The sequence below is a fragment of the Oncorhynchus kisutch genome, linkage group LG14 (assembly GCF_002021735.2).
Source record: "Oncorhynchus kisutch isolate 150728-3 linkage group LG14, Okis_V2, whole genome shotgun sequence".
In the NCBI taxonomy this organism is placed as follows: domain Eukaryota; kingdom Metazoa; phylum Chordata; class Actinopteri; order Salmoniformes; family Salmonidae; genus Oncorhynchus; species Oncorhynchus kisutch.
In genome coordinates this window covers 25,336,481-25,348,742 of record NC_034187.2, presented here as the reverse complement: position 1 = coordinate 25,348,742, position 12,262 = coordinate 25,336,481, and the positions used below count along the sequence as shown (strand labels likewise).

At 42.8% G+C, this 12,262-nt stretch overlaps 1 protein-coding gene across 2 annotated transcripts in view; it reads left to right on the top strand.

The window, feature by feature from the left end:
- Nucleotides 1-12,262, top strand: part of prkcha (protein kinase C, eta, a) — a 57,125-nt gene that overhangs the window by 37,188 nt on the left and 7,675 nt on the right. For both annotated transcript variants that reach the window (XM_020501252.2, XM_031788115.1), the window contains exons 10-12: nucleotides 157-311; nucleotides 6,149-6,287; nucleotides 6,907-7,095. In XM_020501252.2, coding sequence (XP_020356841.2) covers nucleotides 157-311; nucleotides 6,149-6,287; nucleotides 6,907-7,095 — 483 coding nt within the window. The remainder of the gene's footprint in view (nucleotides 1-156; nucleotides 312-6,148; nucleotides 6,288-6,906; nucleotides 7,096-12,262) is intronic.

The following is a 12,262-nucleotide window of genomic DNA, read 5'->3' as shown; positions in this document are numbered from 1 at the left end:
CCATTTTGTATAGTAGGGTAATAGACAAGAGTTTGACGTCTCTTCCTCCTTGACATAAGGAACTTGGTATGTCCTCAAACATGTAGAGCTGTTGTGGAGAAAGTTGGGATTCGTTATTGTGTATGTACAAACTGAACCATTGTCCCTGTGTTGCAGGACCGCCTGTTCTTTGTGATGGAGTTTGTCAACGGGGGCGACCTCATGTTCCACATCCAGAAGTCCAGGAAGTTTGAGGAGGGCCGCGCTTGCTTCTACACTGCCGAGATCACCTCTGCACTCATGTTCCTGCACAGCAAGGGCATCCTCTACAGGTCCAATACACACACACACACACACACACACACACACACACACACACACACACACACACACACACGCTCTTATATAGAGACAGCTAACCTTTTCATTGAAGTGATGCCAAGGTGACTGGTTCTAATCCATCTAGATTTGTGTGTGGTCTTTTAATAGTCTTTTTACATGGTTGTTGTCCACTTACCGTGATGGCCAACACAACGATCTCTCTGCCAAACCTCACGTTGATAAAGGTGGCAGCAGCATCTGAGCGGCTACGCTATATGTTGAGTTTATATTTAGGTAGCCCTCCATGTCAGCGCCACATAGTATGACTGCTAGATTGATGTGACGAGCTAATGACTTTTCCTGGAAATACCCTAACCCTAGAACACCAGGTCTTGCTCTATAACAGTACTAAAGACCCTGTGCTGACTTCTCAACATATGGTCCCAGATGTAGCCCAAGTGTATTATGTAACCTAATCACCTTCTTGTCTTAACTACTGTATCTCTTCCTCGTGCTCTTTCACCTCAAGGTAAAGGGCTCATTATCAGCCAATCAGGGGCCATAAAATGGAGCAACAAAATTCTTTTTGCAAAAGTGCTTTAATCTCGATTTTAGACCATTAATATAATCTTAAATCAAAGACCAGAGCTAATAGTACCCAATGTCAAAATGTTACAGACCACAAGGTCCCCTCCTTGACTAGTCCTTAATCTTTTTAGGTTTGCTCACTGTGCTGTTGGTCATTCTTACATATTTGAAGTCCAGATAAGGTAAATGGTTTGGGTTAGTAAGTCAGTAAGTCACCAACTACTCCCTCTACTAGTACTTTCCGCTCACTGTATGATTGGGAAGCACTTGGTTCCTCTCTCTATGGCTGCAGCTGTTTCCCAATCACCAGTTGGAGATGTGATTCACAGCAGATCAAGTCAGCATGCGGCAGACGTTCAGAATGCACTGAGATGTTTCCAGCATGGCAGTTTGACCCCAAGGTCATGAACACACTGTGACTATGACCTACATCTCATAGACAAAGGTCTAATGTCTCTAATATCGACGCTAGATTCACTGCCCAGCCATGCCTCTCACAGGAAGTGATGAAGAGGAATTAGGTGGATGAGGTAGAGACTGAGGTTGGAGTAGAGAGCCAAACAAAAACTGAGATAAACCAGAGGACAGGAAGCAGGCAGGGTTTGTGATTAAGTGGAGGGTAATTCTTTAGTAAAACGGTGTCATTGGACTCAAGCCTGAAAACCCCACCACCCACTGGTCACAAACTGTTTGAATCAACGTTGTTTCAACCTAATTTGAGAGATTAACGTACTTTGGCGTGAAAAGTGCAAATCAATCCCAGAACAACAGCAAAGGACCTTGTGAAGATGCTGGAGGAAATGGGTACAAAAGTACATATATCCACAGTAAACCATATATCGATATATCCTATATCCAGAGAAGACAAGGTGAGCGCTACCATCAGTCCTGTGTCATGCCAACAGTAAAGCATCCTGAGACCATTCATGTGTGGGGTTGCTTCTCTGCCAAGGGAGTGGGCTCACTCACAATTTTGCCTAAGAACACAGCCATGAATAAAGAATGGTACCAACACATCCTCCGAAACCAACTTATCCCAACCATCCAGGAACAGTTTGGTGACGAACAATGCCTTTTCCAGCATGATGGAACAGTTTGCCATAAGGCAAAAGCAGGGAACAAAACATTGATATTTTGGGTCTATGGCCAGGAAACTCCCCAGACGTTAATCCCATTGAGAACTTGTGGTCAATCCTCAAGAGGCAGGTGGACAAACAAAAACCCACAAATTCTGACAAACCCCAAGCATTGATTATGCAAGAATGGGCTGCCATCAGTCAGGATGTGACCCAGAAGTTAATTGACAGCATGCCATGGCAGATTGCAGAGGTCTTGAAAAAGAAGGGTCAATAGAAGCCTTTGACACTTATGAAATGCTTGTAATTATACTTCAGTATTCCATAGTAACATCTGACAAAAATATCTAAAGACACTGAAGCAGCAAACTTAGTGGGAATTAATATTTGTGTCATTCTCAACTTTTGGCCACGACTGTATGTAAACCTCCGACTTCAACTGTATTGTCTTTTATTTTTATTTTTTTACCCTAGTTTGTTTGAATTGAAACAAAAGTCGTTGATGACTTTGCAAATGCTTTTTAGGCCTAAAAAGTATCATTGAAATACTCTATGACTTATAAAGTATGCTTACATTTAATTTGCTTTGTTAAAATGTTGCTTTGGAATGGCTGATAGCAACAGTGAATATATTTAGTTACTAAGAGATCTCTCAATCATTCTCACTATAGCACATTGATAGTAGTCAGTGACAAATATTAAAGCTGAGCAGGGCTGGGTTTGGGAGACCAAATGCATAGCTGTAGATATATAAACTCTCCGATTGTTTTTTTCTGATAGTGGATATAACGGTATTTCAAAAGATGCAAATTCAACATATTTTATATAAGGTTTATCTATGTTGAAAATGTGTAACCATGATGACATAATCCTGTGATTCAAATTTCACGCTTAAAACAACAATTTCACATTCAATATGTTGAAAAATTACATTGAAACAATGTTGATTCAACCAATTTGTGCCCAGTGGGATATTACATTTTATTAAATTGTAGACAAACTGGAATTTGACAACCAAACACAATTTAATATCACTTTTGCAATACAGTAAATTCCCTATTAACTTGTTAACAAATTACGTGTTGAATTCACATCTCTAACTTCAACAACAAAAATGTAAAGAATAAGATTATGCCAGTGGCTCAGATGAAACTATCCAAGCATTAGATATCCTTTAAATGTTGATATTTGGTTGCGTGGTCAATCAAACACAATTCAATAATCTTTCATATGTAACAGTATTTATTCAACCTTAAAATTAGTAACACATCTATGGCCACATTTTGAGGTTAGCCTACTGTAACTCTAAATCTCTTACGTAATCAAGCGTGCATGTTCAAGATAGCATTCAAAGGTTGCAGGTCTGTGGAGATCTTCAGTTGCTTTCATAATCTGTGCAGAATCTTGAACAGCATTGATCACTTGCACGATGTACTTTTAATGTAATCTCAACTGCAACCCAGGACATTTGGTTGTTCTATTAGATGAAGCTCATAACACGTTAAGTTGTTGTATAAATACAAATATCTGACATTGTATTCCCATTTGAACTTTATGCTTTTAAATGGTTGACAGTGCAGTAATAACACATTTAGATGACAACTAAACCAAAAATCAAACATATTGTTTTTCTACTGTAATTTGGTTGTGCTTTTATACTGAACAAAAATATAAATGCAACATGCAACAATTTCATAGATTTTTACTGAGTTACAGTTCATATGAGGAACTCAGTCAATTGAAATAAATTCATTGGGACCTAATCTATGCATTTCACATGACTGTTGGTCACAGATACCTTAAACAAATGGGCCTCAGGATCTTGTTACGATATTTTTGTGCATTAAAATTGCCCTCGATTTAAATGCAATTGTGTTCATTGTTTGTAGCTTATACCCATACCATAACCCCGGCACTCTATTCACCACGTTGACATCAGCAAACCGCTCACCCACACTACGCCATACACGTGGTCTGCGGTTGTGAGGCCGGTTGGATGTACTGCCAAAAATTACGTTGGAGGTGGTTTATAAATTAACATTTAATTATCTGGCAACTGCACTGGTGGCTAATCCTTTTGTCAACATGCCAATTGCACGCCCCCTCAAAATTGTCGACATCTCTGGCATTGTGTTGTACGACAAAACTGCACATTTTACAAAAGGTGCACCTGTGTAATGATCATGCTGTTTAATCGGCTTCTTAAAGTAATGGTGCCGATAGAGAGGGCTGCCTCACTTCTAGTCCTTAGGAAACTTTGCAGTATTTAAAAATATATATACAGTGGGACAAAAAAGTATTTAGTCAGCCACCAATTGTGCAAGGTCTCCCACTTAAAAATATGAGAGGCCTGTAATTTTCATCATAGGTACACTTCAACTATGACAGACAAAATGAGGGGAAAAAATCCAGAAAATCACATTGTTGGATTTTTTATGAATTTATTTGCAAATTATACAAGGCCCTCCATCCATAATACAAGGCCCTCCCTCCCCCGCCCTCCTTTCGGCAAATCTGACCATGGCTCCATTTTGCTCCTCCCTTCCTATAGGCAGAAACTAAAACAGGATGTACCCGTGCTAAGGACTATACACATACGTCTCGTGTCTGAGTCCTTGAATTGCGACTCCACTTTGTTTCTATACTGACATTTTGCTTGTTTGATTCCCTTGTGGAGGGAATAACTACACTGTTTGTATTCAGCCATATTCCTAGTCACCTGTCCATGTTTATTATCTTGGCAAAGGAGACATTCTCACTAACAGGGATGTAAACAAATTTGTGCACAATATGAGAGAAATAAGCTTTTTGTGTGTATGGAACATTTCTGTGATCTTTTATTTCAGCTCATTAAACATGGGACCAACACTTTACATGTTGCATTTATATTTTTGTTCAGTATAGAATCACAAGCTTCATGTAGTAAATGCGTGCTAGGAGTATGGGAGCAAATATTATACTTTAGACTGCTTTATTTCTACAAGTCTTTTTTTGCCCTGTGTTTGTTTTGCAGTGAGCCAGAGGCACCATGAGGAACTGAGTCAGTCAGGACAGGAAACACCAGATTAAACCAACCACACTATACTTCCATTAATATGTGTCTGTGTGGCTTCACTCTATTTCTTTTTCTTCACTCCCTCCCTCTCACACATACACACACAACCTACACATTAAGTCATTACCTCACCTTTACCTGTAGACTCAGCCATGCCCGTCTAACACCTTGGTGACACATCACTGCTGTGTCACCTGATCTCAGATTAGCGCTATTGGCTGGGTTAATCTGTTTCTCAGATAGCCAAGGCTCCAACGGCCTTAGTGGGGAGGAGGAGGGGCCTCCAATAGAGATGGAGACAGAGACCAGACAATTTATTGTTATGGGGGATGATTCATTATGAAGGAAATTACTAATGACTCTGCTCTGCTCCTACCTTACTGCTTCTCCTGAATATTGCTTCTCCTCGTTACAGTGCTAATTCAAAGACGCTAGACAAACTTCAAAGATACCAGAGCGACAAGAGCCCAACGCCAAAACATTTTGTTAATGTCTGTGTTTGAAGTTCTCCACATTTTTTGGGGGGACAGATCAATATTGACACTGCAGCCCAGCCATTCCCCTGCTCATCCCCCTTCCCCATTAGGCTCTGTCGTATGACTGTGACAGACTCTTCTCTGCTGTCAGTCATTGGTCAGTGTCCTGGCCAACAGTAGCTCTCTGTTCAGTTCTCCTCTGTGTCTCCTGGTCCTACAGTTGGTCACGGTCTACCTCACCATATTCTCTCACCTCACAGACATATTTTAGCAACAACTCTCGAAGGGGTTAGACTAGGATAGTTTAGCCGTCACAAAATTAAATATAGCAGTATTTGCTGACTCACTGGTAATTTTTTATTTGACCTTTATTTAACTAGGCAAGTCAGTTAAGAACAAATTCTTATTTTCAATGACGGCCTAGGAACAGTGGGTTAACTGCCTGTTCAGGGGCAGAACGACAGATTTGTCAGCTCAGGGATTTGAACTTGCAACCTTCCAGTTATGAGTCCAACGCTCTAACCACTAGGCTACCCTGCCGCCCAAATGGGGAACATACTGAAGTAATAGTTGAATAGTTTCCCCCCCAAAATGAATGCGTTTAGGAGTCTACAGGTCTAGAGATGTCTGTAATGAGGTGTTATGTTTTCCAGGGATCTTAAACTGGACAATGTGCTCCTTGATAAGGATGGACACTGTAAGCTGGCTGATTTTGGCATGTGTAAGGAGGGCATGTTTGAAGGTGTGGCCACGGGCACCTTCTGTGGGACGCCTGACTACATCGCCCCAGAGGTCAGTTTACCCCCCTCCACTCATATACACCTTCATCTGCTCTAAGATTGCATTCTTTACACCAATGGGAATCATTAAGTATCGGTCTCCCATCTATCTTTCGAAGGACATTGGAGTTCACATTATTTAGGAGCCAGCCCCACTATGTCACCCCACCACTCAGAATACCCAGTACTGTTAACACTGGTCCTCTAGTCCAGTCTCCCTGGTGGTTAGCAGCTAGGTAACACACCTGTGTTGGGTTGGACCCCTGAAACCACTTCAGTTCTGTTAGGAGAGCCCCATCTGCCTCTCACAGGCTCTGTTTGCCAACACTCTTTAAATCCCCACCACAAAATTCACCAAAAGAGGGGTCCTTGGTTACGAATGAGTGAGTTTATGAATGTGGAGTATGCATGTGTTTGTACGTAAAGCATTTAGTCTGATTTTGATGAATGGCTTCATTGCCACCCCCAACACTCAGTCCTTAGTGTATCCCAGTGAAGAGCAGCGAGACCCAAGGAACTGTCTTGGCTCTGGAGTTTGGTGTTACATTTAGTAAAACTCCAGTTGATGTACTTTAGAAGGTCTCTACTATGTTGTGTAATGTTGTTAAATGTCATGTGTTTTGGGTACCCAGATTCTTCAGGAGATGCTGTATGGGCCGTCTGTGGACTGGTGGGCTCTCGGGGTGCTGCTCTACGAGATGCTGTCTGGCCACGCCCCCTTCGAGGCAGAGAACGAGGACGACCTGTTTGAGTCCATCCTGAATGAGGAGATTATCTATGCATCCTGGCTGAGTGCTGATGCAGTCAATATCCTGAAAGCTGTAAATCCATCCTAAAAAATTTTTAAAGTCCATCCTTAATGCGGAGCTCATCTATCTGTCCTAAATGACCACAGTTAGTCATGTCAATAACACTCAATGCTGTTCATGTTACAGAGGCCTTTATATTGTTTACATGAGAGAATATACAGTGGAGTCTGAAATTATTGACACACCTAAGGATTTGTATAAATAAACTAGTCAAAAGCTTAGGATTTGGTCCCATATTCCTAGCACGCAATGACTACATTTTTATTTATTTTATTTTTATTTTACCTTTATTTAACCAGGTAGGCAAGTTGAGAACAAGTTCTCATTTACAATTGCGACCTGGCCAAGATAAAGCAAAGCAGTTCGACAGATAAAACGACACAGAGTTACACATGGAGTAAAAACAAACATACAGTCAATAATGCAGTATAAACAAGTCTATATACAATGTGAGCAAATGAGGTGAGAAGGGAGGTAAAGGCAAAAAAGGCCATGATGGCAAAGTAAATACAATATAGCAAGTAAAATACTGGAATGGTAGTTTTGCAATGGAAGAATGTGCAAAGTAGAAATAAAAATAATGGGGTGCAAAGGAGCAAAATAAATAAATAAATAAAAATTAAATACAGTTGGGAAAGAGGTAGTTGTTTGGGCTAAATTATAGGTGGTCTATGTACAGGTGCAGTAATCTGTGAGCTGCTCTGACAGTTGGTGCTTAAAGCTAGTGAGGGAGATAAGTGTTTCCAGTTTCAGAGATTTTTGTAGTTCGTTCCAGTCATTGGCAGCAGAGAACTGGAAGGAGAGGCGGCCAAAGAAATAATTGGTTTTGGGGGTGACTAGAGAGATATACCTGCTGGAGCGTGTGCTACAGGTGGGAGATGCTATGGTGACCAGCGAGCTGAGATAAGGGGGGACTTTACCTAGCAGGGTCTTGTAGATGACATGGAGCCAGTGGGTTTGGCGACGAGTATGAAGCGAGGGCCAGCCAACGAGAGCGTACAGGTCGCAATGGTGGGTAGTATATGGGGCTTTGGTGATAAAACGGATTGCACTGTGATAGACTGCATCCAATTTGTTGAGTAGGGTATTGGAGGCTATTTTGTAAATGACATCGCCAAAGTCGAGGATTGGTAGGATGGTCAGTTTTACAAGGGTATGTTTGGCAGCATGAGTGAAGGATGCTTTGTTGCGAAATAGGAAGCCAATTCTAGATTTAACTTTGGATTGGAGATGTTTGATATGGGTCTGGAAGGAGAGTTTGCAGTCTAACCAGACACCTAAGTATTTGTAGTTGTCCACGTATTCTAAGTCAGAGCCGTCCAGAGTAGTGATGTTGGACAGGCGGGTAGGTGCAGGTAGCGATCGGTTGAAGAGCATGCATTTAGTTTGACTTGTATTTAAGAGCAATTGGAGGCCACGGAAGGAGAGTTGTATGGCATTGAAGCTTGCCTGGAGGGTTGTTAACACAGTGTCCAAAGAAGGGCCGGAAGTATACAGAATGGTGTCGTCTGCGTAGAGGTGGATCAGGGACTCACCAGCAGCAAGAGCGACCTCATTGATGTATACAGAGAAGAGAGTCGGTCCAAGAATTGAACCCTGTGGCACCCCCATAGAGACTGCCAGAGGTCCGGACAGCAGACCCTCCGATTTGACACACTGAACTCTATCAGAGAAGTAGTTGGTGAACCAGGCGAGGCAATCATTTGAGAAACCAAGAGTGTCGAGTCTGCCGATGAGGATATGGTGATTGACAGAGTCGAAAGCCTTGGCCAGATCAATGAATACGGCTGCACAGTAATGTTTCTTATCGATGGCGGTTAAGATATCGTTTAGGACCTTGAGCGTGGCTGAGGTGCACCCATGACCAGCTCTGAAACCAGATTGCATAGCAGAGAAGGTATGGTGAGATTTGAAATGGTCGGTAATCTGTTTGTTGACTTGGCTTTCGAAGACCTTAGAAAGGCACGGTAGGATAGATATAGGTCTGTAGCAGTTTGGGTCAAGAGTGTCCCCCCCTTTGAAGAGGGGGATGACTGCAGCTGCTTTCCAATCTTTGGGAATCTCAGACGACACGAAAGAGAGGTTGAACAGGCTAGTAATAGGGGTGGCAACAATTTCGGCAGATAATTTTAGAAAGAAAGGGTCCAGATTGTCTAGCCCGGCTGATTTGTAGGGGTCCAGATTTTGCAGCTCTTTCAGAACATCAGCTGAATGGATTTGGGAGAAGGAGAAATGGGGAAGGCTTGGGTGAGTTGCTGTTGGGGGTGCAGTGCTGTTGTCCGGGGTAGGAGTAGCCAGGTGGAAAGCATGGCCAGCCGTAGAAAAATGCTTATTGAAATTCTCAATTATGGTGGATTTATCAGTGGTGACAGTGTTTCCTATCTTCAGTGCAGTGGGCAGCTGGGAGGAGGTGTTCTTATTCTCCATGGACTTTACAGTGTCCCAGAACTTTTTTGAGTTAGTGTTGCAGGAAGCAAATTTCTGCTTGAAAAAGCTAGCCTTGGCTTTTCTAACTGCCTGTGTATAATGGTTTCTAGCTTCCCTGAACAGCTGCATATCACGGGGGCTGTTCGAAGCTAATGCAGAACGCCATAGGATGTTTTTGTGTTGGTTAAGGGCAGTCAGGTCTGGGGAGAACCAAGGGCTATATCTGTTCCTGGTTCTAAATTTCTTGAATGGGGCATGTTTATTTAAGATGGTTAGGAAGGCATTTTTTTTAAATATCCAGGCATCCTCTACTGACGGGATGAGATCAATATCCTTCCAGGATACCCCGGCCAGGTCGATTAGAAAGGCCTGCTCGCAGAAGTGTTTCAGGGAGCGTTTTACAGTGATGAGTGGAGGTCGTTTGACCGCTGACCCATTACGGATGCAGGCAATGAGGCAGTGATCGCTGAGATCTTGGTTGAAGACAGCAGAGGTGTATTTAGAGGGGAAGTTGGTTAGGATGATATCTATGAGGGTGCCCGTGTTTAAGGCTTTGGGGAGGTACCTGGTAGGTTCATTGATAATTTGTGTGAGATTGAGGGCATCAAGTTTAGATTGTAGGATGGCTGGGGTGTTAAGCATGTTCCAGTTTAGGTCGCCTAGCAGCACGAACTCTGAAGATAGATGGGGGGCAATCAGTTCACATATGGTGTCCAGAGCACAGCTGGGGGCAGAGGGTGGTCTATAGCAGGCGGCAACGGTGAGAGACTTGTTTTTAGAGAGGTGGATTTTTAAAAGTAGAAGTTCAAATTGTTTGGGTACAGACCTGGATAGTAGGACAGAACTCTGCAGGCCATCTTTGCAGTAGATTGCAACACCGCCCCCTTTGGCAGTTCTATCTTGTCTGAAAATGTTGTAGTTTGGAATTAAAATGTCTGAATTTTTGGTGGTCTTCCTAAGCCAGGATTCAGACACAGCTAGAACATCCGGGTTGGCAGAGTGTGCTAAAGCAGTGAATAGAACAAACTTAGGGAGGAGGCTTCTAATGTTAACATGCATGAAACCAAGGCTATTACGGTTACAGAAGTCGTCAAAAGAGAGCGCCTGGGGAATAGGAGTGGAGCTAGGCACTGCAGGGCCTGGATTCACCTCTACATCGCCAGAGGAACATAGGAGGAGTAGAATAAGGGTACGGCTAAAAGCTATGAGAATTGGTCGTCTAGAACGTCTGGAACATAGAGTAAAAGGAGGTTTCTGGGGGCGATAAAATAGCATCAAGGTATAATGTACAGACAAATGTATGGTAGGATGTGAATACAGTGGAGGTAAACCTAGGTATTGAGTGATGAAGAGAGAGATATTGTCTCTAGAAACATCGTTGAAACCAGGAGATGTCATTGCATGTGTGGGTGGTGGAACTAATAGGTTGGATAAGGTATAGTGAGCAGGACTAGAGGCTCTACAGTGAAATAAGCCAATAAACACTAACCAGAACAGCAATGGACAAGACATATTGACATTAAGGATAGGCATGCTTAGTCGAGTGATCAAAAGGGTCCGGTGAGTGGAGAGGTTGGTTGGTGATTTAGACAGCTAGCCAGGGCATCGGTAGCAAGCTAGCATAGGATGGAGGTCTGTTGTTAGCCACCTCTTGCGTTCCGTCAGTAGATTAGTGGGGTTCCGTGTGGTAGAGGGGATTAATCCAAATCACACAACAACAACAAAAATAAAAACAATAGATATAGTTATAGAGGCCCAAGAAGAAAACATAATAATAATAATAATAAAAAATAAAAAAATTGTCTATTCAGATAGCAGCCGGTAAGACAGCTAACGGTTAGCAGGCCGCAGATGGGCGTTCAGGTAACGTCGCGACGGAGGAGCCAGCCGAATAAGTCCTTCGGGTAGATAACGTCGGCAGTCCAGTTGTGAAGGCCCGGTGGGGCTCCGCGAAGGCAGTAAAACGGGTCCGGATAGGTGACTGCAGCCCAGGTGTGATTGATGGAACTCAGGAGTGATTGACGGAGCTTGCTAGCTCCGGAATAATTGATGTTTGCTCCGGAATCGACGAAGGCCGATAGTCACACGGATAGCAGCTAGCTAGCTGTGAGATCCGGGTATGAATGTCCAGAGAGCAGTCGAAATCCAGGGACATGGAGAGAAAAATTGGTCCGGTATGTTCCGTTCCGAGCCGCGCTGCGCCGTACAGAACTGGCGATAGATTTTCGAGCTAAAGGATAGCTGATGACCACAAACCGTGGTTAGCTGAATACTAACGATTTGCCAGTAAAGGAGCTAACTAGCTTCTGGATTAGCTTCTGGCTAGTTTCAGGCTAGCTTCTTGGAGTTTCTGGCTAGCTTCTTGGAGGATTACAGATCTGAGGTAAATAATACTTTTTTATAAATATACATTGGTGAGGCGGGTTGCAGGAGAGTGTTTTGAAGATGAGTTGATGGAAAATAAAAATAAAATGTATGTGAAAAAGTTGTAAATATATATATATATACAGGACACGACAAGACGAGGACCAAGTTTGGGACGTTACATCAAGTTTGGGACTGGACAAAATTGTTAGGGAGCCAAGCCCAGCCAATGAGAATTTGTTTTTCCCCACAAGGGCTTTATTACAGACAGAAATACTCCTCAGTTTCATCAGCTTTCCGGGTGGCTGGTCTCAGACTATCCTGTCGTTGGAGGCGGCTTATGGTAGAGAAATGAACATTAAATTCTCTGGCTACAGCTCTGGTGGAT